General features: G+C 45.3%; 1 protein-coding gene across 3 annotated transcripts in view; it reads right to left on the bottom strand.

Moving 5' to 3' along the window:
- The window catches only part of PARG (poly(ADP-ribose) glycohydrolase), a 163,003-nt gene that overhangs the window by 54,828 nt on the left and 81,944 nt on the right, over positions 1 to 26,231 (bottom strand). For all 3 annotated transcript variants that reach the window (XM_077259337.1, XM_077259338.1, XM_077259339.1), the window contains 2 exons: positions 21,162 to 21,254; positions 7,884 to 8,038 (listed from right to left, as the gene is read on the bottom strand). In XM_077259337.1, coding sequence (XP_077115452.1) covers positions 7,884 to 8,038; positions 21,162 to 21,254 — 248 coding nt within the window. The remainder of the gene's footprint in view (positions 1 to 7,883; positions 8,039 to 21,161; positions 21,255 to 26,231) is intronic.

The raw sequence follows: 26,231 nt of genomic DNA, 5'->3' as shown, positions 1-26,231 counted from the left end.
CTGGCCACATGGGAGCAATCAGGATTGTGGTGACTTGACCTAGCCGGATCTCTTGCAGGGTCCTTGCCAGTATTGGGATTGGTGGGAAGGTGTATGCCAGGTTGAACGTCCAAGGGTGTGAGAAGGCGCCTACACCTCGTGCTCCGTTCGCTCCATTGGCGAACAGGTCTACATCGGGATTCCCCCACCTTCAGGTCAGGGACAAAAAGACCACTTGGTCCAGGCACCATTCTCCAGGATGGACATCCTTCCTGCTGAGGAAGTCTGCCTGGACATTGTCCAATCCCTTTAAATGTACCGCTGTGATGGACGAAAGACGTTTTTCAGCCCAGGAAAAAATCCTTGCAGCGATTGATTTTAAACTGGCGTATCTTGTACCTCCTTGTTGCCGGAGGTAGGCCACTGTGGTCATGTCGGAATAAACCCACACGTGGCGACCTTGGATTAGGGCTGATGAGGCTTTCAACGCCTCCTCCACTGCCTTCAGTTCCCTGAGGTTTGAGGAGCTGGAACTGATGTCCGGGGGCCAAGATCCTTGGAAATAATATCTTTCTGACTGGCGTCTGAGGAGAGTACCTTCTGGGGAAGCTGATCTCAGCTGACACCCTGCTGGAGATTTCAGCGGTATAGCCACCTTAAAAGAGCAGATCTCACATGACCGGGAAGGGGGAATTCTCTTGGTCCGTGTATTTTGATGCTTTTTTGAGAACATCAGCACAGGAGATTGCAGGACTTGTGTATGGGTTTGTGCCCAGGAGACCGCCTGAATGCACGATGTCAGTGATCCCAGAATAGACATTGAGTCCCTCAAGGTTGGCGACCTCTGGTCTCTGAAGTTGGAGATCCTCTGAATGAGGTAGAGTTGACGTTCCCTGGGTAAGAAGGAGGCTCGCTTTCCTGAATCTAATAGAATTCCCAGAAATTTCTTCCTTGGTGAAGGATGGTGGTCTGATTTCTCCAGATTCGGGATCCAGCCTAGGGATTTCAGGATTACCAAGGTTTTTGCCACATCCATGTTCAGACGAGGGACGGATGGCGCTACCATGAGAAATCATCCAGATATGGGATAATGCAAACCCCCTGGTGTCAGACGAAGATTACCGCCTCCGCCATAATCTTGGTAAACACCCGTGGTGCCGATGAGATGCCGAACAGCAAGACATTGAACTTATAATGGCTGCCCCGGTGATTGTGGGAAACTGCAAACCTTAGGAACTTCCTGTGGTCCGGATGGATCGGTACATGATAGGCGTCCCTCAGATCTACTGTAGCCATCACCCAGGTCTGTCCAATGAGAGGAATTGCTAATCTGATTGATTACATTTTGAATCATCTGTATTTGATCACCTGGTTCAAGGGTTTCAGATTTATGATGACCCTGTGTTTTCTTGAGGGCTTCATTACCAGGAACAGGCGGGAATAATGGCCCCTGCTTATCTCCAGGTGTGCAACTCGAGAGATGACCTTGGCTTGAAGTAGGCCACGCAAGTCTGACAGCAAGGTTTCTTGAAGATCAAGAGACTGAAGGGAGGTGACTCTCAGGCATTGAGGGGGAGGACTCCGGAATTCTAGTTTCAATCCGTCTCGTATGGTGCAGAGAACCCATTGGTTTGTGTAGACGGACTGCCACTGAGTGAGGAAGTTGGAGTCGACCCTCGACCGGAAAGCAGTCATTGTTTGTCTGGGGCTTGTTGGTGCTGGGGGGGACAAGGATGTTTTTCCCCTTACCACCTTTGGGATAACTCCATTGGCCTGTTTTGCCCTTCCCCTTGAACTCCCTCTGGGAGGACTGGTTAAGGGGAGGGCGAAAAAAATGCTTCCAATAAGTTTTGTGCTCGGGAAGAGACTTCTTTCTATCCGTGGCTTTTTCTAGGATCTCGTCTAGGACTGGGCCGAATACATAGTGTCCCTGAAAGGGAATGGCGCAAAGTTTAGTTTTGGAGGCAAGATCCCCCCCAACAAGACTTCAGCCATAGTGCTCTTCTGGCCGAATTGGCAAGAACTGAGGATCTTGCGGCTACTTGGACGGACTTCGCAGAGGCATCAGCCAGTAACCCCGTTGCTTTCTGAAGGAGGGGGAGGGAGTCAAGTATCTCCTGCCTAGAAGTCCCCTGGGTAAGGTGGTTCTCCAACGTACGAAGCCAATGGAATAGTGACCTTGCTTCAAATGTTGAGGCCACGTTCGTATATTGGTGGAGGTGTCCCAGGATTTCCAAAGTAAGCTCTCGATTTTTCGATCCATAGGATCCTTGAGCTGAGACGCATCTTCGAAAGGAATTGCCATCTTTTTGGCCACCCTGGACACCTGCACATCCACTTTCGGGAATCCCCATATGGAACAATCTCCGTCTAGGGGCAAGCGATTCCTCAGCTATGAAGGGACGCTAAGCCCTTTCTCAGGGAGGCCCCATTCCTGAAGGACAAGGTTTTTAATATTCTCATGGATGGGAAACCCTTTCTGATCTTTAGGTTTCAGCCCTCCGAACAGCTCATCTTGTATGGAGTATCTTCCCCCTCTTCCTCAAACCCCATGGTACCTCTCACCATACTAATTAATTCTTCCATATCTTCGGAAGAGAAGTAATATTTTTTTATTCTCGGACTTGGGGGTGGAAGTGGAACCCTCACTCTCCCAAAAATCCTCTGAACACGAGGTACGGATCTTGCCCGAGTCAGAGTCAGATTCCACAGGTGCCAACTTCCTCTTTTTAAGGAGGAGGGCATTGTGGTCCTGGGGCCCGGGAAAGAGCTGCCATAGAGGTCTGAACCTCCTGCTTGATGAGGGTTTTGATGCTGTCCAGGAGAGAGGGCTATTCGGTAAGCAACACATCATCCATGCACAGCTGACAGAGCTTCTTATGTGAAGAGGGAAGCCTGGAAGCACACACTCCGCACTTGCGGCCGGGCACCTTATCCTTCTTAGGTGCAGGGACCTTGTCTCCCTAAGAAGAGAGAGAAGAAGTATACTAAGTCGCCCATAAAATCATGCGAACTGGGACAGCAAGGGACCTACACCACTACTTACAGTAGGGAGGTGGACGCTGGGCTCTGCAAATAATATCTACTCAAAGCACCAAAAACGCAGTCAAAAGTCCCAATATATACAAACATACAAAAAGCTTTATTAAGGAACACAGATAAAACACAGGTATACAGCATGGCAGGCAAAAAAAAACCCTCCGCAGACCCTACACATATATCTGAAAGAACCAGATAGGGTGCACGTAAATAATCACAGACAGCAATAGAAAAGTCCGTTTTACATCTATAACTACATCAATTATATCAGACAAAGTATACGACAACTGTCATAAGTACATGTGACCATAGTTATACATGTAAGTTTGGTACATACCACAGAGGGGGGTCGCAGTACACGTGCACGCCGATCCCGTCCACCCAGAGGCGCGTTTAATTTTGCCTGCCATGCTGTATACCTGTGTTTTATCTATGTTCCTTAATAAAGGTTTTTGCATGTTTGTATATATTGGGACTTTTGACTGCGTTTTTGGTGCTTTGAGTAGATTCTATGTATAAATGCAGTTGTCCAAATATGGTCCTAGTCTGTCTTAGCAAAAATGATAACTATATAAAAGTGATAGAGTAATTAGACAGACTATGTATTCCACTGAGTATTTCGGCTCTGCAAATGCAGATAGGGAGGGTTTGTCGCCGTCCATATGGTCAGTCGTCCGCCACCTAGTCACAGAGACAGACAGTGTGTCCTACCTGGAGGCTCCCTCGACTAGGATTTAAAGGAAACCGAGGTCCCAGGGTGATTCTGTGCTCCTCCTCCCGGTCTACAGGGGAGGTATCCCCGAAAAGAACGCCCCAAAAAATGGCCGCTGTCCCAGAGAACGCCGACATCTGACGGCGGCGCATGCGTTCCAGCGTGCAACGCACCGGAAGCAAACCATGAGTTCGGATCGACGTCACTTCCAGTGCGCGTGAACTCTAGAAATCAGACGCACAGAGGAGGAGGACGGGGAGGTGCAGGAGGACCCCGGACGCACATCACCACCCGCTTTACCCCCCGAGGAGGAGCAGGAAAGTCCAGAGTCACACGGAGCAAGTGGAGACGGGAGCAGCCACCAGAGGAGGAAAGCTGAGCCCCCGAGCTCTGCTGCCCTGCATATGGTAGGAAAAAATCTTTAAGTTGCTCCCGCTTGTCGGCCACGGCAGCACCATCTAGAACCTCTTCGTGCCCCATAGGGGATAGGGAAAACACTGGTGGTTGCAGGAAGGGAGAGGTATTTAACCTCTTTGTGTTTCCGGTCCCCCATTAGGGTGGGGAGACATCCTCTGATGCTGCTGTTGTGGAAGATGACTGGAGAAAGTCACCATTTGGAGACCTTCTCTTAACAGCCGCTTGCTATACCTGTATATATGTACCAAGCTGGAAGTCAGCTGCAAGCTACATATCGTGGTCCTGCGAGTCACATGTGGCTCCCGTGCCACAGGCTGAGGACCCTTGGTAGAGTTGGCAAATATTGTTTTTTTTCAATATTTACCGAACACAGCCGAACATCATTCGAAACAATGGGAGTAGAAAATGACCAAATATGTTCGGAACCGATCAAACAAATACGGCACAGAGTACCAATATGGCAAATTCAGATTCAGCAACCGATTCCGAACACATTTGCTCAACTCTAGTCTGAAGGGCATGTTCACAATTGTATTTTTCTTCCTGAAGATAAATTTTGAAGGGTTTTTGACTTGCAGTGTTTTCCAGGCCTTTGGTTTGATAGAGTAAAGCTTGCTTCCACACAGAATCTGCCTCAAAAGAAGTAACATGTCATTAATTTTGTTCTGAGGCAGATTTCAAAACCTTATTGGAGAAAAGAGCGAGAAAAAAAAAAAAATCCTCTGAGCAGTAGAGAGGATTTTCCATTGAAATTCATGGGAGGAGTATTCAAATGGTGTCAGTCAGCACATACTGACTGTTCCAACAATGCACTGGTGTTCTGTGTGGTGCCCAAACCGTTCATAGCACCTTCCCAAAAAACCTCAAATCGGATTTTAAATATTCACAATATCTGAATTTCTGCATTTCTGAAATAAATGGAGAAGCAAGGAGATGCTTCTTCCGAAATTAAGTCATTGACAAATTACTTGCAGGAAAGATTTTTCCTCCAGCGAGTCAGATCTCTTATGTTTATTTTTCTCTTCTTGTAAGAGCTTCTGTTGAGCTGCCATGTAACCCTGCTACAATTAAACAGGGAGACAGATGCAGGCATCCCAAGAGCCAGAGCCAGCCGAGGGAGTGACTATTTATCCCCCCCACCCCCCCTTCCTTCTTCCCGGGAAATCGAAGTTAATCAAATCAGAGATCTTTTAATAGATATTTAGCCATGCACAATACAAGAGTGCAGACAGAACAAAAAGGTCAGAGATCCCCAACATTAGAAGCCGTAACATTTAACTCAATAAGGAAAGATGTCTAAACGAGAAGACTTGGATTTGGATAGGAGCATAACCTCTTAGCCAGCAGGAGATCAGCACTGCGAAAAATAACAGAATATATGATATGCTGTGGGAAACCACCGTCAGCAGAGGTTTCTCGCCAATAAGGCACGGCTAGCATTTAAGTAGGGACAAATAACGCTTCTACGCTCTTTTGATCAATATAGCGTCAATTAAGTCCCCTATGTCACCATGTACTACTATTAATTTACCTACGGCAGGATATTTGCACATTGTTTTTATCTTAGGTTCTTCTTCTAAAACCCCCAGAAACATCAAGTTTGAGAGTGGAAACCAGTTTGTTAAAACAGAGACTTCTTAAAATCCAAATTAATGTGATAAACTACACAAGTCGTGGAATCAGAAGAACTTTGAAAGATCACATAGCACATTTACCCTCAGCCCTAACTTTCTGCAGCCCCACGAATGAGTGACCCGAGTACTGCTGTAGAGCCAACAGTGATCAGGTCACAAGGGAAACCAGAGTGATGACCTCTACTTTCTCACTCATCGATAATGGCTCAATCTTTGGGACGGCTATGAAGACAAGTGTTCACATATTCGGTCACTCGAAAGGATGGGATGCTACGTGAAGTCTCTGTTTATACCCATGCTTTCAATATAAAAACAGAAGCCACAACACAGAACCAGATCTGCATGACAGACTTATTGTGGAATCCACTGGATTCTTCACAGGTGTCCATCTTTTAAGGAGGACAGATAGCATTGCCCAACGGCATCTCCAACGTAGATGTTAGCATAACTTATTCCTTAAAATCAGTACAAGTCAATTAATGGCTTAACCACATCCTCACCCCTGGGTCCTTACATATAGAGAAAAGGGTTCTGGGATCGGATTCCCAGACTGAGAATCCTGTGGCTATACCATAAATACTAACGAGAGATGTACCCCTGAAAAGCTTTACAATTATGTGAGCATCTCATTGGCATTGCTGAGCATTTGGAATGGATACAATTATATAGAATGTTCTTTTTGGGTGTAATTCCCTATATAATTCACATTTCCAGGGCTTTACAGCGTTATTTTAAGGAATCTTGAGCCATGCCTCCTATAAATCACTCTGACATAGTATTACCAAGTAAAGCATTGAAGCGGCCCTGGGAATCTACGTGTGGGGCACTAAAAATCTATAAGTTGATTACATTCCTAATATCCTACACCTAATTCACCGCAATGACATTAATTTCTATTGCTGCCCCAGATAGAAGGCGGAGAGATGGTATATGAATGGATACTAGCTGTAACAATGGGTTTTCATGTTCTGGCTGCCGCCCGTGATGCCGGCTTGTGGTGGCCTCTGTTCCTGGAGTAGGAAGATAGGATCTCCATTCATCAGCAGAAACACCCAGACACTGGCCACCAGAGGCAAGCATGGTTTCAGCCGCACACAGACGTAGAAGGATCCGGTGTAACACTTTCCGCCCGACTCCACAAGGGCAGTCAGACATGTTGGAGCTTGTTCTGAATGTAATTAGTCACTCGCTAGCAGGCAGACATAACGAGCTTTTCCAGCTCTATACATTGATGTGTATGTTACTCCTCACGGTCAGACCCTGATAGCTTAGATGAGCACACTCACGGTAATCAGGGGATTTACCGGCAACTTTTTTTTTTTTTAAACATGTGTATGCAGTTTTGAAAAAAAATATATGTGAAATTGACTGAAAATCAGCTCCAATTCTGGGCGTGTGATCCACCTCATGGGTAGGGTCTGACTGGTGTTGGTACCACATGTAGCCTAGGATCACTTCTACGAGCAGTAATCAGCAGGTGTACAAATTTGTCGTTAACATCTTCGTGCATCAACCTCAAACTTGTGTGCTCATTTACTTCGGGAGGCGGTTAGCTGCACCTAGCCCAGTACTACAATTCAGCAATAACCAAAAGGGAATCTGTTACCAGGTTATTGCTACCCCATCTGAAAGCACCATGATGTAGGGACAAAAACATGGATTCCAATGATCTGTCACTTGCTGGGCAGATTGCTGACATTTTGATAAAGTCCCAGTTTTGTCTGCTGCAGATTTAGCAATTCTCTGAATGCTGAGCTCTGTATAACCACACCCACACTACAACTTTCTGTGTACACTGTGCATAGGCAGAAAGATTACAATCTGTGGTGGGGGAGGGTTTATATTGAACTCAAATATGGAGGGCTACATGGCAACAGGCTTACTAGTCCTCTAATTATGATCTCCTGGTGATAAAACAGTGATTTTATCAAAACTGCAGCAAGCAGCCCAGTAAGTGACACATTGCTGGAATCAGGCAGAATCTCTACCTCTATATTATGCTGCTCTTCGAGTAGGTGGAAAAACCTGGCGACAGATTCACTTAAGTAAACAGTACCTGGAAATACATTAGTACACAGTTCAGTCAGTAAGAAGAGCTTCACCTGTTGAAATTGATGTCTGGGTAAGAAGAATACTCCGACTTTCTGGAATTTCTGCGGGGGAAGGTGCAGAAGAAAGCGTTGGCTAGCAGACATGATATCTGCTCCTGTGACATGGTGATTGAACGATTCATTTTTTTCTTCAGCAATGGGATGGGCTGAATGAAAAAGAAAAAGGGGTGAGGGGTGGTCCGCAATAATTCATGTAACAGTTTAAAAAAAAAAAAACACGAGCAGGTTACTGAACTGACCAAGTTAAGGCGAGAGAGTCATTTTTAGACGGTCCATAAATCATCCATTACCTCACCATTAAACGGGAGTCATTCATCCTTGGCGACTGGGTTAGACACACTTCAGACATGCAATCAAGATGAATAAATAATGGAAACCTTGGAGTTATAGATCACATCGGAAAATCAAGAGTCACTCTAGAATCCTCCAATCAGATCAGAAGAAACCAAGCACCAGACGATTCCTTACGCTGCTTTCACACATCAGGTTTTTTGTTTCAGGCTAAATCCGGCGAGTGTTGGAAAAACTGATGCGACGGATCTGTTTTTTTTTTTTTACGGATCCGGCTAGCCTATATAGAGTATTGGATAAAAAAAAAAAATTTGGAGCATGCTCAGTTTAAAAAAACAGATCAGGCCACCGGATCTGCCTTTTTCCGGATCCGGCACCTTCCGGCTCCCATAGGCTTTCAAGGAAGCAAACAGCCGGAAGCGCCAGATCCGGCGCTTCAGGCTTTTTCACCGGAGACAAAAATGGTTGCAGTAGACATTTTTTTTCAGAAGCCGGAATTGGAATTTTAGCCGGATTCGGAAAAAAACAGAAGGAACGCTGGGCCATGCGGCGTGATCCGGCGCTAATACAAGTCAATGGGGGAAAAGCCGGATCCGGTTTTACACTATTCCGATTCTGGTTTTTTTCGGAAGAGCCGGAATTAGCCTGAAACAAAAAACCTGATGTGTGAAAGCAGCCTTACTAAACCTTTGTTACGTATTCTACCAAATGTATGCATGTTACATTCACACTTGATTTTGGATTATGGGTACAAGTATATATGGTCAGACCGCCCCAGAACTCTAAGGGATTGTGGTACGCTCGATTAGTCTGAGCGCAGTATAGGGGAAAAATAAACCGCTTTTTCTACAGGTGTCTGCACCAAAATACGCAGCCGCAATCTTTCCAGTTTATGGCATGTTTGATGCTTTTTACACAGATTTAATGTAGTGTCAATATTTTCTAGTGCTGAAAGCACCAATACTATGCATTTCAAAACAAAACTGCAACATTACATGCATTCTTCCAGTCTCCCTTTAGACGTCTATAGGGGAAAAAAACAAAACAAAAATGCACCCAAAGGCGCACAGTGGGCACGAGTTCTCATAGAAATACATCCACTTTACTCAAACGGTTAAACACCTGGACTTTCTGTACAGAACAGGCGAGATATGGAGGATTTCAGGAAACCTCAGTCTGACTTCTAAGGATAATGAAAGCAAGGTCTCTAAATTGGAGGAGCGGGGGAGGGTCCGACTAGTTCCATTTATACCCAACAGATCTTCACTTAATACCAGAGGTTTATAAGAGGAGCATGGCAGCGGCTCATTAATGCCGAGGGCCAAACAGCCTGGCTAAAATGGGCATTTATGGGGTCCGAGCAGATACCCACATCCAACTTAGATTTGTGTTTCGCACCTGGTCTTGTTGATCCACTTTAAAGTCTGCTGATGCAGGACAGCTACTTGTCAGAAGAGGTCATAACCAATAACAAGAACCTCTGACTGTGTAAATAGATCAGCAGCTCAAGCTTGGGACCCAACAATCTAGTATTAGAATCCAGTATTCATCTCAGAAACCACAATATCTAATGATGTCCATCAATAGCTCATAAAATAAAAAACATTACAAAAACTAAACAAAAGGTGTGGAGGAGGGAAAGATCTCACGTCTGTTTCCATTAGATCTAATCAACCTGCCCATGTATCTCAGTGTTACGTAGACAAAGCCGTATATTAATGGTCTAGACCTGCTCATCTGATATTCTAGAATGTGGTTCCAGCTATGCTTCTCGCTATACTTAGGGCAGAATTATGAAAGCCGTGTTTGGGTTTTTTTTCTCCCCTTTTCTTTGCTCGTCACTGCTCTCAGATTTTATTTGAGATACCATCTTTGTCTCCAGGGTGCGGAGCCGAGAAATTAAGTACTTTAAAATGTATTCTCCTTGTCCGCCCATCTCAGGAACTTGCAAACAATATTAAAGGTCTAGAGAGCCACCATGAGGAGGAAAGGGGTAATCCAGAGAATAGCAGCAGCTATTAAAGCACCAATGAATAAGGGCTTGTATAGTGTTAACATTTCATATTAGGGGACGGGAAGAAAAAAAAATTCAATCGGCTTTAGGTTTCTCATTCTGCAACACTTATTTTTTTCTTTAATAATCACATTAGCCTAAAAGGGAGTCAGTTACCGACAAAACATTAAACACTTGTTCAGGCATGTAGGAGACTTGGCCTCTATAAAGTCATACCTATAGTACAGCTTTTAGTAGTTTACTTGGCGTAAAAAAAGGCAAAACACAGATTTATTTTGTACACAAATGAGGGGGCTTCAGTGCATTCTTGGGGTGGGCCAAGAGCTCAGGGCACAGTTATGCCCTCTCAATTTGCATACTGAGCACTGTCTTATTTTTAATGTCAGCATCAAGCACTGCCTGAACTCTGCAGCCATGCCCACATTGTCACCGGCGGCTCATCCCTGGTTCCCATATGCAGCCATGCTCACAGTGTCACTGGCGGCTCATCCCTGGTTCCCATATGCAGCCATGCCCACAGTGTCACTGGCGGATCATCCCTGGTTCCCATATGCAGCCATGCCCACAGTGTCACCAGCAGCTCATCCCTGGTTCCCATATGCAGCCATGCCCACAGTGTCACTGGAGATTCTCATCACTGGTTCTTATATGCAGCCATGCCCACAGTGTCACTGGCGGCTCATCCCTGGTTCCCATATGCAGCCATGCCCACAGTGTCACCAGCAGCTCATCACTGGTTCCCATATGCAGCCATGCCCACAGTGTCACTGGCGGCTCATCCCTGGTTCCCATATGCAGCCATGCCCACAGTGTCACTGGCGGCTCATCCCTGGTTCCCATATGCAGCCATGCCCACAGTGTCACCAGCAGCTCATCACTGGTTCCCATATGCAGCCATGCCCACAGTGTCACCGGCGGCTCATCCCTGGTTCCCATATGCAGCCATGCCCACAGTGTCACTGGCGGCTCATCCCTGGTTCCCATATGCAGCCATGCCCACAGTGTCACTGGCGGATCATCCCTGGTTCCCATATGCAGCCATGCCCACAGTGTCACCAGCAGCTCATCACTGGTTCCCATATGCAGCCATGCCCACAGTGTCACTGGAGATTCTCATCACTGGTTCTTATATGCAGCCATGCCCACAGTGTCACTGGCGGCTCATCCCTGGTTCCCATATGCAGCCATGCCCACAGTGTCACCAGCAGCTCATCACTGGTTCCCATATGCAGCCATGCCCACAGTGTCACCAGCAGCTCATCACTGGTTCCCATATGCAGCCATGCCCACAGTGTCACTGGAGATTCTCATCACTGGTTCTTATATGCAGCCATGCCCACAGTGTCACTGGCGGCTCATCCCTGGTTCCCATATGCAGCCATGCCCACAGTGTCACCAGCAGCTCATCACTGGTTCCCATATGCAGCCATGCCCACAGTGTCACTGGAGATTCTCATCACTGGTTCTTATATGCAGCCATGCCCACAGTGTCACCGGCAGCTCATCCCTGGTTCCCGTATGCAGCCATGCCCACAGTGTCACCGGCAGCTCATCCCTGGTTCCTGTATGCAGCCATGCCCACAGTGTCACCGGCAGCTCATCCCTGGTTCCCATATGCAGCCATGCCCACAGTGTCACCGGCAGCTCATCCCTGGTTCCCGTATGCAGCCATGCCCACAGTGTCACCGGCAGCTCATCCCTGGTTCCCGTATGCAGCCATGCCCACAGTGTCACCGGCAGCTCATCCCTGGTTCCCGTATGCAGCCATGCCCACAGTGTCACTGGCGGCTCTCATCACTGGTTCTTTTATGCAGACATGGCCACAGTGTCACTGGCGGCTCTCATCCCTGGTTCCCATATGAAGCCATGCCCACAGTGTCACTGGCGGCTCTCATCCCTGGTTCCCATATGCAGACATGGTCACAGTGTTATGGTCGCTCTCATCCCTGGCTCCTGTCTACAGACATGCATGCCCACAGTGTCACCGGCGGCTCTCATCCCTGGCTCCTGTCCACAGACATGCTCACAGTGTCATCACTGGTTCCCATCATCACTGGTTTCCATCTTCAGCCATGTTCAGTCACTGGCGTCTTATCAGTGGTTTCCGTATGCAGACATGCCCACAGTGTCACCGGCGGCTCATCACTGGTTCCCATATGCAGCCATGCCCACAGTGTCACCGGTGGCTCATCCCTGGTTCCCATATGCAGTCATGCCCACAGTGTCACCGGTGGCTCATCACTGGTTCCCATATGCAGCCATGCCCACAGTGTCACTGGTGGCTCATCCCTGGTTCCCATATGCAGCCATGCCCACAGTGTCACTGGCGGCTCATCCCTGGTTCCCATATGCAGACATGGCCACAGTGTTATGGTCGCTCTCATCCCTGGCTACTGTCTACAGACATGCCCACAGTGTCACTGGCGGCTCATCCCTGGTTCCCATATGCAGCCATGCCCACAGTGTCACTGGCGGCTCATCCCTGGTTCCCATATGCAGACATGGCCACAGTGTTATGGTCGCTCTCATCCCTGGCTCCTGTCTACAGACATGCATGCCCACAGTGTCACCGGCGGCTCTCATCCCTGGCTCCTGTCCACAGACATGCTCACAGTGTCATCACTGGTTCCCATCATCACTGGTTCCCATCTTCAGCCATGTTCAGTCACTGGCGTCTTATCAGTGGTTTCCGTATGCAGACATGCCCACAGTGTCACCGGCGGCTCATCCCTGGTTCCCATATGCAGCCATGCCCACAGTGTCACCGGTGGCTCATCCCTGGTTCCCATATGCAGTCATGCCCACAGTGTCACCGGTGGCTCATCACTGGTTCCCATATGCAGCCATGCCCACAGTGTCACTGGTGGCTCATCCCTGGTTCCCATATGCAGCCATGCCCACAGTGTCACTGGCGGCTCATCCCTGGTTCCCATATGCAGACATGGCCACAGTGTTATGGTCGCTCTCATCCCTGGCTCCTGTCTACAGACATGCCCACAGTGTCACTGGCGGCTCATTATTATTATTATTATTTATTGTTATAGCGCCATTTATTCCATGGCGCTTTACAAGTGAGGAGGGGTATACATAATAACAAGTACAATAATCTTGAACAATACAAGTCATAACTGGTACAGTAGGAGAGAGGACCCTGCCCGCGAAGGCTCACAATCTACAAGGGATGGGTGAGAATACAGTAGGTGAGGGTAGAGCTGGTCATGCAGCGGTTTGGTCGATCGGTGGTTACTGCAGGTTGTAGGCTTGTCGGAAGAGGTGGGTCTTCAGATTCTTTTTGAAGGTTTCGATGGTGGGCGAGAGTCTGATGTGTTGTGGTAGAGGGTTCCAGAGTAGGGGTGATACGCGAGAGAAATCTTGTATGCGATTGTGGGAAGAGGAGATAAGAGGGGAGTAGAGAAGGAGATCTTGTGAGGATCGGAGGTTGCGTGTAGGAAAGTACCGGGAGATGAGGTCGCAGATGTAAGGAGGAGACAGGTTGTGGATGGCTTTGTACGTCATGGTTAGGGTTTTGTACTGGAGTCTCTGGGCAATGGGGAGCCAGTGAAGGGATTGACAGAGGGGAGAGGCCGGAGAATAGCGGGGGGACAGGTGGATTAGTCGGGCAGCAGAGTTTAGAATAGATTGGAGGGGTGCGAGAGTGTTTGAGGGGAGGCCACAGAGCAGAAGGTTGCAGTAGTCAAGGCGAGAGATGATGAGGGCATGGACTAGGGTTTTTGCAGATTCTTGGTTGAGGAATGAACGGATTCGTGCAATATTTTTGAGTTGAAGTCGGCAGGAAGTGGAAAGGGCTTGGATATGTGGTTTGAAGGAGAGATCAGCGTCAAGGATTACCCCGAGGCAGCGAGCTTGTGGGACTGGGGAGAGTGGGCAGCCATTTACTGTAATGGATAGGTTCGTTGGGGGGGTCACGTGAGATGGGGGAAAGATGATGAATTCTGTTTTGTCCATGTTAAGTTTCAGAAATCTAGCGGAGAAGAAGGATGAAATAGTGGACAGACATTGAGGGATTCTGGTTAGTAGGGAGGTGATATCTGGTCCAGAGATGTAGATCTGTGTGTCATCAGCATAGAGGTGATACTGAAAGCCATGAGATTCTATGAGCTGTCCCAGGCCAAAGGTGTAAATGGAGAAGAGCAGGGGCCCAAGGACTGAACCTTGTGGGACTCCGACAGATAGGGGGCGAGGTGAGGAGGTGGTGTGTGAGTGGGAGACGCTGAATGTCCGGTCTGTTAGGTATGATGAGATCCAGGATAGGGCCAAGTCTGTGATGCCAAGGGATGAGAGGGTCTGTAATAATAGGGAATGGTCCACTGTGTCAAAGGCAGCCGACAGGTCGAGGCTCATCCCTGGTTCCCATATGCAGACATGCCCACAGTGTCACCGGCGGCTCTCATCCCTGGCTCCTGTCTACAGACATGCTCACAGTGTCAATGGTGGCTCTCATCACTGGTTCCCATCTTCAGCCATGTTCAGTCACTGGCATCGTATCAGTGGTTTCCATATGCAGACATGCCCACAGTGTCATTGTCGGCTCTCATCCCTGGCTCCTGTTTACAGCCATGCTTCGTGTCATTGGCGGCTCTCATCACTGGTTCCCATCTGCAGCTATGCTCATAGTGTCAATGGCAGCTTGCGTCACTGGCTCCTGTCTGCAACCACCACTCTGTACTGTACTGGAGACATGAGCCAGCAATGACACCGAGAGCAACTGTTGTCATTCAAATTATGACTGGCCCAAGCATACAAAGTGATGGGGTGTAACGGTGCACTGACCCCTTTTGGTCATGCCAAGAAAACAACAAAGCTCCCTCACTTGTAAAAAAAACGCACCCTGCAAAGTTGCCCGCAGGATGCGTTTTTTCTCCATAGGCTTGCATTAGCGACACATTGCGACGGATTGCCACACGTCGCATCCGTCGTGCGACGGATGAGTCGTGTTTTGATGGACCGTCGGCACAAAAAAAAAAAAAAAACACGTTCCATGTAACTTTTTTTGTGCGTCGTGTCTACCATTTTTGACAGCGCATGTATGGCAGAAACTCCGCCCCCTCCTCCCCGGAACTCACAATGGGGCAGCGGATGCGTTGTAAAACTGCATCCGCTGCCCCCGTTGTGCTACATTAACACACTGTCCGTCGGACCGATGGTTTGCGACGGCCCGTACCGACGGACTAGTGTGAAAGTAGCCTTAACCACTAAAAGCTGTACTAAAGAGATGATTTTTATAGGGGCCAAATGCCCTACATACGGTACCTGTACAAGTGGTTTAGTTAGCGTTTTAGGGGACTACATAAACGTGATAAAAAAAATAAACTAGCATTCCCCTCATCAGCTCCTGACCAAGCTGCTCCGCTCCTTCCCCCCACCAGGGACTTTTGCAATGACTGACTCGTATGAGGAAAGCGGACCTCCTGTTTCTACACAGAGCTTAGAAGAATTCAGAGAGTCAGTTTTTAATCATGTGATGACATAGACCTAATGGAAAACTGAAGAACTAGATGGGTAGAAGGGCAAAATGAGCAGTAAGTACACAGTGCTATATAATATGATGATTGCAATATATGACGATAATGAAAATTTTGATGGGAGTGCTTCTTTAAAGAGGACACCACCAATTTTGAACCATTAAACTGGACACATGATGTAATAATGGCTGCAGTATCTGAGGCTCCCAAGTCGATAATGTGAAAATAAATATTCACCGAAGGCAAATTTTACCAGTGGATTGATAATTTTGTCAGTGAAAGGAGGAGAACATAGAAACAGATTTCTCCTAACACACAAATTACAAAGTTTCTTATTTTCAAGTGTACTATTTATTTCTGGAGAAAATTTGTATAAAAAACAAAAAATAAATAAAATGATGGTTACCCTTTAAAGTGGTTGTTTGGTCCAAATCGATAAGTCGGCAATCACTCTGTGTGGGCATTTGCCGGTTTCTGAGCTAGGACAGTAGGGTATGCATGTGCTAGGCTTTGTGCCCATGTCGCAGAAATGCTGCGGAAATGTCCGCAGCATTTCCGCAACTCCCTGCCGTGGGTAAAACACATGCAGAATTCGCATGCGTTTTCCCACAAAATACAAGCGTTTTGCAAGCGTTCTTAGCTTACAGAATGCTTGCGCTTTCCAAGCGATTTGAAGCATCGCTTGGAAAAGTGATTGACAGGTGTGACCAACTTTTTACTATTGATGCTGCCTATGCAGCATCACTAGTAAAAAATATTTTTAACATTCTATTAAAAAAAAATATGGTTATTCTCACCTTCCTCAGCGGCGCTCCCTGTACGTTCTGTTCCCAGGGATGCTTTACGCGAAGGACCTTTGACGTCATCGCAGGTGATTCGCGCAATGCATCCCTGGGAACGGAAGCCGCCGCGTGCACCGCTGAGAGGCAGGAGGACTCCGGGGCCATTAGAAGGAAAGTATATCCCTATTTTTTTATTTTAATTTATTTTATTTTTTTTTAAAGGAATATTGTACCCAGGGCCTGGAGGAGAATTTCCTCTCGTCCAGACCCTGGGTACCATCTGCACATGAAGAGCTCACTGTACACATGGTGGGCATAGCCACATGCGTAAAGTGAGCGTTTCAATGCAATCCTATGGTGGCGAAATCGCTGCGACTCCGCAGAAATATTGAACATGCTGCGGATTTTAAAGCTATGCGATTCTGCAGAGGGAAAATCCACAACATGGGCACAGCAACTGCGGAATCCCATAGTACTGCGGTTTTTTTTAAGCGTTTTTAAGCGTTTCCGCTCTGGCAAAAAACAAGGCAGAAACGCATAAAAATCGCAACGTGGGCACACAGCCTTACACATACTTTCGGCCAGGGCCTAGTAGATGTGGCCTCGCTCTAGAACACTTGTATAGAGCGAGGCCCCGACCCGTCTAGTGACCCGCGTGGCCTTGCTACATACAAATGTAATAAAGAGAGGCTGCGCCGACTGGCGGGTAGTGTGTATAACACATGCATACCCACCGGTCCCGGGTCAGAAACCGGCAAATCTCCACAGTGAACACGGGGGGGATTCATAAGTCTGTAGACCGCAAACTTATCAATTTGGACAGGACAACCCATTTAAAGTGTAACTATCATTGCATGTGAACCTGCAGCAGGATGTATGTGTCCGCCTTTAGTTTCTTCCCTGCTTCTACCTCCCCCCACGCTGTAATGGGAAATTCTGTCTTCACTGAATACTAATTTTAACTTTTTTTGAATTAAGATTATAAAGTCAGTCCATGTGGAGAGGCAAGTAGATTACTATGATAATTATTTATTTATTACAATGTTGCTTATTTTCAGGATTTGTGAAATAAAAGTTAAAATGACGGTTACTCTTTAGATGGAGTCTGTCTCTTCAAGTTTACACTTGAAACTAACCACATAGACTTGTAGGAGATGGAGGAACAATTAAAAACAAAAAACGTTTTTTCTTTGTAAATCTGTTTCTCTGCAAGCCCCCCCAAAAATTTTTTTTATATTACTCAAATGTGAGTGCTCAGTTCCACCCAGTTATTTGGATTATGGCCACTGCTACGATGAATGAACGGAGCAAGAAGACTCCTCACACTCTCCATGCTGCTGACATTGGTCGACTCCAATGCAAGCTGTGTAGATAGCACAGGAGTGGAGCAACGTCAGCAGCGAGGAGAGAGAGATGAGTCTACTCTCTCCTGCACAGGAAAAGATTTAAAAATGGACAAAAACTATTTTTTATTGTTCCATCTCGTACATGACCATACGATTAGTATAAAAGTTTATTTAATTTCCTTAATGGTGGCTTCAACATAGTGCTGGCCAATCTAATACATAGCTAAGACTATGGACAAATGAATGCGAATATTGCAGACAAGCCAAGTTCAATAATCCTAAAGGACGCTGCTTTTCCCAAGCATAGCTTGAGCCACAACATTCGCACACAGGACTGAGAACAGAAGAATATTCTGTGTGTCAGAATGAAATGCACAATGAGCCCAGAATCCAGACGGCACATTGCCAAGAGGCAACTCCAGCAGGAAATGGTAACCTAAATCGGAGGCGTCTTACGCTTCATTAGCTGGTGACAGCCATGAGAGCAGCAGCTCCGGTATCTTTCCAGCGCTTTCTTCTCGTCCTTAATTTGACAGAATTGATTTGAATAATACAATGTGTATATAGAGACAATGGATGTGGAGGGGAGGCAGAGCTGGAGATCGTATGGAGACATTGGGGGTGCTCACCGCAGGGGGGGACACAATCTTCTCAATATAGAGTCTGGATCCTGCACAGATACCCCCACATAATGAGCAGTAACCCCTCTCCAGTATAGCCAGACATGCTCACGAGGGCTTGGGTTGTGTGTGTGGCAAGTGCTGTAGTTCTGAATGCCGCCAGGTAATTTACCAAATAATGGAACAAAAAATAAATCACCGGCCATATTTTTGCATCATTTTCTGGCTCTAGCCCCTCCATAATTGCGTCTCTGCCAGCGACAAGTGGGCGGTCCTTCGGTACACGTCCCACAAGCCAGTGCTTCTCCGTCAGACTCCTTGCTCTCGCCCCTGCACAGATATTGTTAGTTCCTCTACCTGCAGTAAAGAATCTGCATCTGATTAGGATTAAACCTGCTTTCCTCTAGTAGTAGACGATGCCTCCTTGTCACCATCATAGGCCTAGGTGTAGAAGCTTGTAGGCAAGATCTCTGTACTATCCCCTCAATATTTGTACACGGTAATAAGATCACCCCTTGGTCTTCGTTTTTCCAAACCAAATAGCCCCAAGTGTAATAACCTATCTTGGTATTGCAGACCCCCCAGTCCTCTAATAACCTTGGCCGCTCTTCTCTGCACCCGCTCCAGTTCAGCTATGTCTTTCTTATACACCGGAGACCAGAACTGTGCACAGTATTCTAAGTGTGGTCGAACTAGTGACTTGTATAGAGGTAAAATTATGTTCTCCTCATGAGCATCTATGCCTCTTTTAATGCATCCATTTTATTTGCCTCGATAGCAATCTCTGATAGCGGCATTTAACATGCTCGCGCCAGAAGCGCACTCCTGCTCATCAACACCTGTATCACATGACCGAGGGTGCTGATGGATTGGGATGACACCCCGGGGTCTGCAGCAGACCCCTGTGGTTGTCATAGCAAGTAAGCATTTCTGCTACACAGGGCATGGCTGAAGCCCTGTTATATGTAGCACAGGCAATCGGATGATTGCAGCTTTTAGTCTCCCATAGAGACTATTGAAACCAGTGAAAAATAAAACAAAAAAAAATTAAAAAAACAGAGCCTATAAAAAATTTATAAAAAAGTTCTAATCACCATTAGAACAAAAACAATTTAAAAAAAAATACACATTTGGTATTGCCGCGTTCAGAAACACCCAATCTATCAAAATATAAATAGAAATAATCCGATCGGTAAACGATGTAACGAGAAAAAAAAAAATCAAAATATCAGAATTATATTTTTTTGGTCACAGCAACATTGCAATAAAAGGCGACCAATACATCGTATCTGTACCAAAATGGTATCAATAAAAATGTCAGCTCATCGCACAAAAAATAAGCCCTCGCCCAACCCAAGATCACAACATTGAGACGCTATGGGTCTTGAAAAATGAAACTTTTTATTGCAAACTTTGGATTTTTTTTCACCACTGAAGTAAAACAAAACCTATACAGGTTTGGGATCTGTGAACTTGTAATGACCTGGAGAATCTTAATGGCAGGTCAGTTTTAGCATTTAATGAATATGACAAAAAAATTTTGTGGAACTGAACTTTTTGCAATTTCACTGCACTTTGGTTTTGCCATATTGTGTACTAGAAATCGGCAAAAAAAATTCAATGGTATTGTTCAAAAGTACAACTCTTCCCGCAAAAAACAAGCCCTCACATGGCCATATTGATCCAAAAAGAAAAAGAAGTTATGGCTCTGGGAAGAAGGGGAGCAAAAAAACAAACCCAAAAACTGAAACTCCCAAGGGGTTAATAACTACCATTTGTTTTCTATCACTGAGCCAGTTGTTCAACCAGTTCTACATATTTTCCCCTAGTCCCATTATTGTGCTGTGTCACCGCAAAGTAAGAGGAGAAAACCCACTATAGAAAGCAAGTATCTGAGCGTCCATGGAAAACCAGGGGGTCACGAGCCTCAAACACGCGTCTCTTCTGGGGGTGATATACAGAGCAGTGGACACTTGGCAATTGGCTGCATATGACAACGTCAATTATTTTAGGATGTTAGGCCACGGAGGTTTGCTTGATATTGTCAGAATAATCCTCTTAAAGGGAACCTATAAGGCTGAATAATGAAATAAACTGGCAGATATTGGGATAATCTGCAGGCTAATAGCGTTAGAAAGATGGCCGGCCGCAGTACATGAGAGAAGATGAACTCCATGCTCTCCAAGAGCCGTCAGCTTTCAAGGGAATCGGCCGGTAGGATTTTCCCATGTAATCTGAAAGCAGTAATATTGGGCAGGAGCGCCTGATTCCAGCATTGTGTCACTTACTGTACGGCTTAGTGCAGTTTTCATAGAATCCCTGCTGTAGATGTAGCCGTGGTCATAATGCTGAGCCATGTATAACCTTGCCCACACCACTAATTTGCAGCTTTTTGAGTACACTGTCAGCAAGCTGCCAAACAGTGATGGGGCAGGGTTCCACAAATCAGCCCGACTGCCTTGCACACGACACCTAGTCCGGGAGAGATAATCTCCTGTTGATAAAACAATGATTGTATTGTAACTACTAGCAATGACACACCCTTGGAATCCGGCTACAGTCCCTGCTAACAGCACTGCAGCGTCGGCTGTCAGCGAGAACAAAATGAGCCCCTCTCTGCCTTCACAACCCACTATGGTGTCACTGGCAGGCATTGTGACAGGGGAGACCCTCCTAAACATTTGGATTCTATGGGTGCACCCGCGTCTGTACATGGCAGCGTTCATGCCTTACCTGTGTGCAAAGCTTTGGAAGCTTCAGAGTCAGTGTAGCCATTTCAGGAAGAATGGACATGAAAGAATGTTTTCGCTCAGCTTCATCAAGAACCTGCAGAGGACGAGGGAGAAATAAAGAGCTATTCATTTTTCCATCTTTCATGATATAGTTTAGATGACATTTTGCTTAATCGTCCAAGACTATGTGCACATATTGAGTACAATTTCTGCATCTCTTGGCAGGAAATATGCAGCAAAAAACAAACAAACCAGCATGCCACAAAATAAAGTACAGAAGGATGCAGTTTGGTGCATTATAAAGAATCCATTGCTAGAAACTTGGCTCCACGGAAGAGCTTGGCATTATTGCTGGCTGGGACGCTATCCCACTGGACGCAGACAGGGAATGGCAGTAGGCTCAGCCCTCCTGGGCCGTCTATATGGGCACGCAGGTCTCTGGAATAAGACAGGTGTGATTTTATTCAGCTTCCTATGCCCTACATGCCCACACACACGACGTAGGGGGGTGATCCGACTAACAGATCCCTTTGAAAGGTGCAATTAAGGTCTGTTTCCCAGTGAAGGATGGGGGCGGGCAGATACAAAAGGTCACAGAGGGGGGTGAGGTACCTTATAGCCATGCCTTTCGAACCCCTAGACCTCATGAAGGACCGTTTGGGTGCCACATATCAAACATTTTTAGACCAAAAGGATAACCGGGAGCACACATGGACATTTAAAAAAACAAACAAACAAAAAAACCAACAACGTTAATTACCGTAAATAGGAGACATGTGCCAGGAATTTATCCTGGCCTGAATTATAAAAATGAGTCACATTGGCCTAACAATTAGGCCGGGCAAACAGTTGAGTGGTCTCAAAATATTAGAAAGTGAACCAACCTGTGCACTGAACTACACACAGTGCGTGCCATACACCGTAGAGGGCAATGGAGCCACTATGTCACATAATAAAGTGCAGGACCTCCGATACAAAGCATCAGCAGAAGTCATGCAAGGCGTGTTCATGCAGACAGATCTACTCATCGGTGGGGGCTGCCTGCCGTCAGTATGTCCGCTGCTGTGACCGACACATGAATAGGACCCGTCATGCTTTATTGCTGCCGTATAGCACTTGGCACAACATATGCAGTGACCCCGGACATTTAACTGTCCGCTGTTCCGGGTCTCCACCGGCAAAGATGCTAATGAAACTTACAGGGAAAGAAAATGTAGGATTGAAGTCTTTTATGGTTTCATTTGCAATGTATAATCAAACGCAGGTCTGTGAAGAATTTAATGTTGCGATGAACCTGTGCAAGTAGAATCGCCATGACTATACAAAAGCAAGGTATCTGGTGATAATCCAATACACAAATAGAAACCTCAGTTTATTGAGTGGGATAAATTGTGCATAATCGTAAAATACAATTCTAATTGCAATATTGTAATGCCAATCCCTTTAATGCGGAGTCCATGTGTATAAGACGTCCTAAAAATGTATGTAAAGGTAATAACCCATGAGATAAAGCTCTTAAATTGCACAGATTGTACCCAACATATCTGAGTATACAAAGTCCTCTCCTCTGAATCGGACCAGACTGACAGGCAAAATAAGAAGCAGGAAACGGCACCAGCAATGACTTTCTACATTAGAAAGAAAAAAACCTCCGCGTGACAGCTCATCAAATGATACAAAGTGGACGCATGACGCATGAGCCCAGACAGGCCTATCCATCAGAGCAGGAGAGGATAATCAGGCCTGAAAATGCCGACCGCATGCAAAGACGGGACCAATTTTACATTTTTCTTCCTGTTCTGCTGTGTCTGGCATTTTTGCTGTTTAACCCTGATGGATTGAGTTAAAATAATTGCCAATGCTCAGAAAATACGACTGTCAAGAAACAGCCTTAAACCTCGGGGTTGGCTTTTATTGGACAGGACTTGCAGGATCGCATCGCAATGCTCGGACTGGCCATCGGCTCTCCTGACCATGACCGCTGCACAGAAATACATGTTGTCAGGGCAGGATTGCGATGGGACCTTCGTGCGAGTAATAAGGCAGTCTGACCGCACCATTACATAGACACTACAAAAATAGTGTAATGGAAGCAATGTTTATAAGAAACTTTAACGTACAAAGTGGCTCAGTCCTTAAGGAGGAGACCAAACCTCATCTTTTAAATATGACCTGCGTCACTTTGTGGTAATAGCTCTGGAAGGCATCAACATATCCCAGTAAGTCTGGGATTGCTTTTTTGTGACATGTTGTACTTTATGTTAGTGGTAAATTTTGGTCGATCTTTATGAAAATAAAAATTTGACAACATTTTTTTAAAATTTTCAAACTTGGAATTTGTATGCCCTTAAACCAGAGAGTTATATCCCACAAAAAAGTCAATAAATAACATTTCCCACATGGTTACTTCACATCAGCATCATTTTTTCTTTTTGTTAGGATGTTAGAAGGGTTAAAAGTTCATCAGCAATTTTTCAAACAATTTACAAAAACATTTTTAGTGATCACATTTGAAGTATCTTTGAGGGGCCTATGTGACAATGTGACTGAAAACACCCCAAAGTGACACCATTTTAAACGCTGCACCCCTCAAAGTCCTCAAAACCACATTCAACAAGTTTATTATCCCTTTAGCTGCACGACAGAAATTAAAGCAACATGGAAGGAAACAATTAAAAATGTTATTTCCCCACTCAGAAATATTCCTCTGGCCCCAAATTATTCATTTTCACAAGGGTAACAGGAGAAATTGCAAAACAAGTTTTGTTCATTTTCTCCAGAGCGCGCCAATACCCCATATGTGTGTGTTCGGAAACTACTTTTCAGGCACAGTGCAAAGATCAGAAAGGAAAAAGCGACATATTAGGCTAGGTTCACATTAGCGTTTCTGTGCGCAGCGCATCATCTGCATGCACAAATGCATGCCACAACACATGCAAAAGCATGCTTACACCTGCGCATCATGCAAACAAAAATGCTGTGTGTGCGTGCGTTTAAATACGTTTTTGGCATGCGTTTGCATTTTTTATGCGCATTGGTGGAGGTGGTGACATTTTCTGGACATGCACAGTCTAAAGTACACATGCGTATCTAACACATGTCCTTGCATAGCAATGTGTTCCCATAGACAGTAATGCTGTTTTTTATGCACTCATCCGCATGCCATATTTGACGGATTTTCGCCACCTCCAAAAATGCGTTTGTCGCGCCCCACCACACACTGTGAAATGACGCATGTCCATGCGCACACCATGTATATGTACGTATATATATATATATATATATATATATATATATATATATATATATATATATATATATACCGTATATATATATATATACATATATATATACATATACACATTATATATATATATATATATATATATATATACATATATATACACACATATACATATATATATATACACATATACACACATATATATATATATACACATATACATACATATATATATATACACATATACATACATATATATATATATATACACACACACACACACACACACACACGTACGTACATACATACGTACGTACATACATACAAAAGAGCAAAAGAAGGCAGCACTCCAGATACTTTTTCAGGTGAAAAAGGTGAGGTTAATTAAGCCCACATCTCTGTACGACGTTTCGGCTCACACTGAGCCTTTTTCAAGCAGTGAGTAGTGGTAACAACTGTGGTTTTATACACAATCTACAATCATTTGCGTAATTATTCATAAAATATTATTACATGTAATTACATATAATTTTAACATATACTTCATTGTGTACATATATAATATTCGTGCCATCTTTAAAGTGCCTTGTGCTAATGTGCTATATAGTTTCTATATCCTCATATCTATTTTGCTCATTCTCCTCTTTTGTCTATATTCCTGTTAATTCTTCTAAATGTCCGTCACATATTGTAACCATTATGTACTTATTGTACTTTCTTACCCTGCGGCCCACAGAGCACACCACATGGAGCACACTGGCCGCCATTCTCGGCGTTCCCTTGTTCCTACTGTGCATGTCCCAGCGTCATACCATTCAGTCATAGACTGTTAGCCAATACAGAGCCTCCTGCTGTGAATTTCACTTGCGCCTGCGCACTCGGCCTCTATCCTTGCCGCGACTCCATCTTGGATGTGGCTCACTGTTCGTGCATGATGAATTTAGCTTGTATATGCAGCGGTATTCATAGTGATGAGAGATTCTCTTATATTTTATATATCCCGCTGTACTTCTTACTTATAGACACTTATAGAATGTCGGTGGTTATTGATACGTACTTTTAGTTCACATGTTGTCTCTCCCACGTACCATAATTTACAGGGACATTCTAGTAGATAAATAACATGGTCAGAATTACATGTTAGGAACTGTTTGATTGTGTATATTTTGTTCGTTTCTGGATGTTTAAATGTAGAGCCTTTTAACATACAGGTACAATTTACGCATGACAAGCATGGGAAGCAGCCCTTTTGACTTATCCCCGTAATTGTGGTTTGACAACTATTTTTTAGAGGACCAATGTCAGATTTGACTACATGATCTTTGATATTTTTGCCCCTACGATATGAGAACAGTGGGGGCTCCCTAAATTCTTTAATACCTGGTAAGCAGTTTCTCAGCATTCCCCAATGCTTTCTAATTATTTCTGCTATTCTGCCACTTTCTTCCGTATAGGTCATAACACATGGTATCCTACTCATGGGTTTTTTCTTATTTTGTTCACTTCCCCACAGTAATTCCTTCCTATCCTTGTTTCGGACCATATTTTTTGCTCTATCAAGTATTCCTCGTGGGTAACCCCTCTTCAAGAATTTCCCAAGCAATCTGTCCATGACTCCATCTATTTCTTCATTTTTCTTAACAATCCTCCGCACCCTTAGTAGTTGACTTAATGGTATTGATCTAATCATACTACGAGGGTGCTGACTGTCATAGGTCAGTAGATTATTTCTGTCGGTTTCTTTTACATACAAAGTGGTTATGAGTTCTCCATTTATTTGTCTAACCAGGACATCCAAGAACTGCAGATCAGTCCTGGAAGAGATCA

This window comes from Ranitomeya variabilis, chromosome 4, assembly GCF_051348905.1.
Source record: "Ranitomeya variabilis isolate aRanVar5 chromosome 4, aRanVar5.hap1, whole genome shotgun sequence".
Taxonomy (NCBI): Eukaryota; Metazoa; Chordata; class Amphibia; order Anura; family Dendrobatidae; genus Ranitomeya; species Ranitomeya variabilis.
Note: the sequence above shows the minus strand (reverse complement) of the source record. Positions and strands in the feature narration are given on the sequence as shown.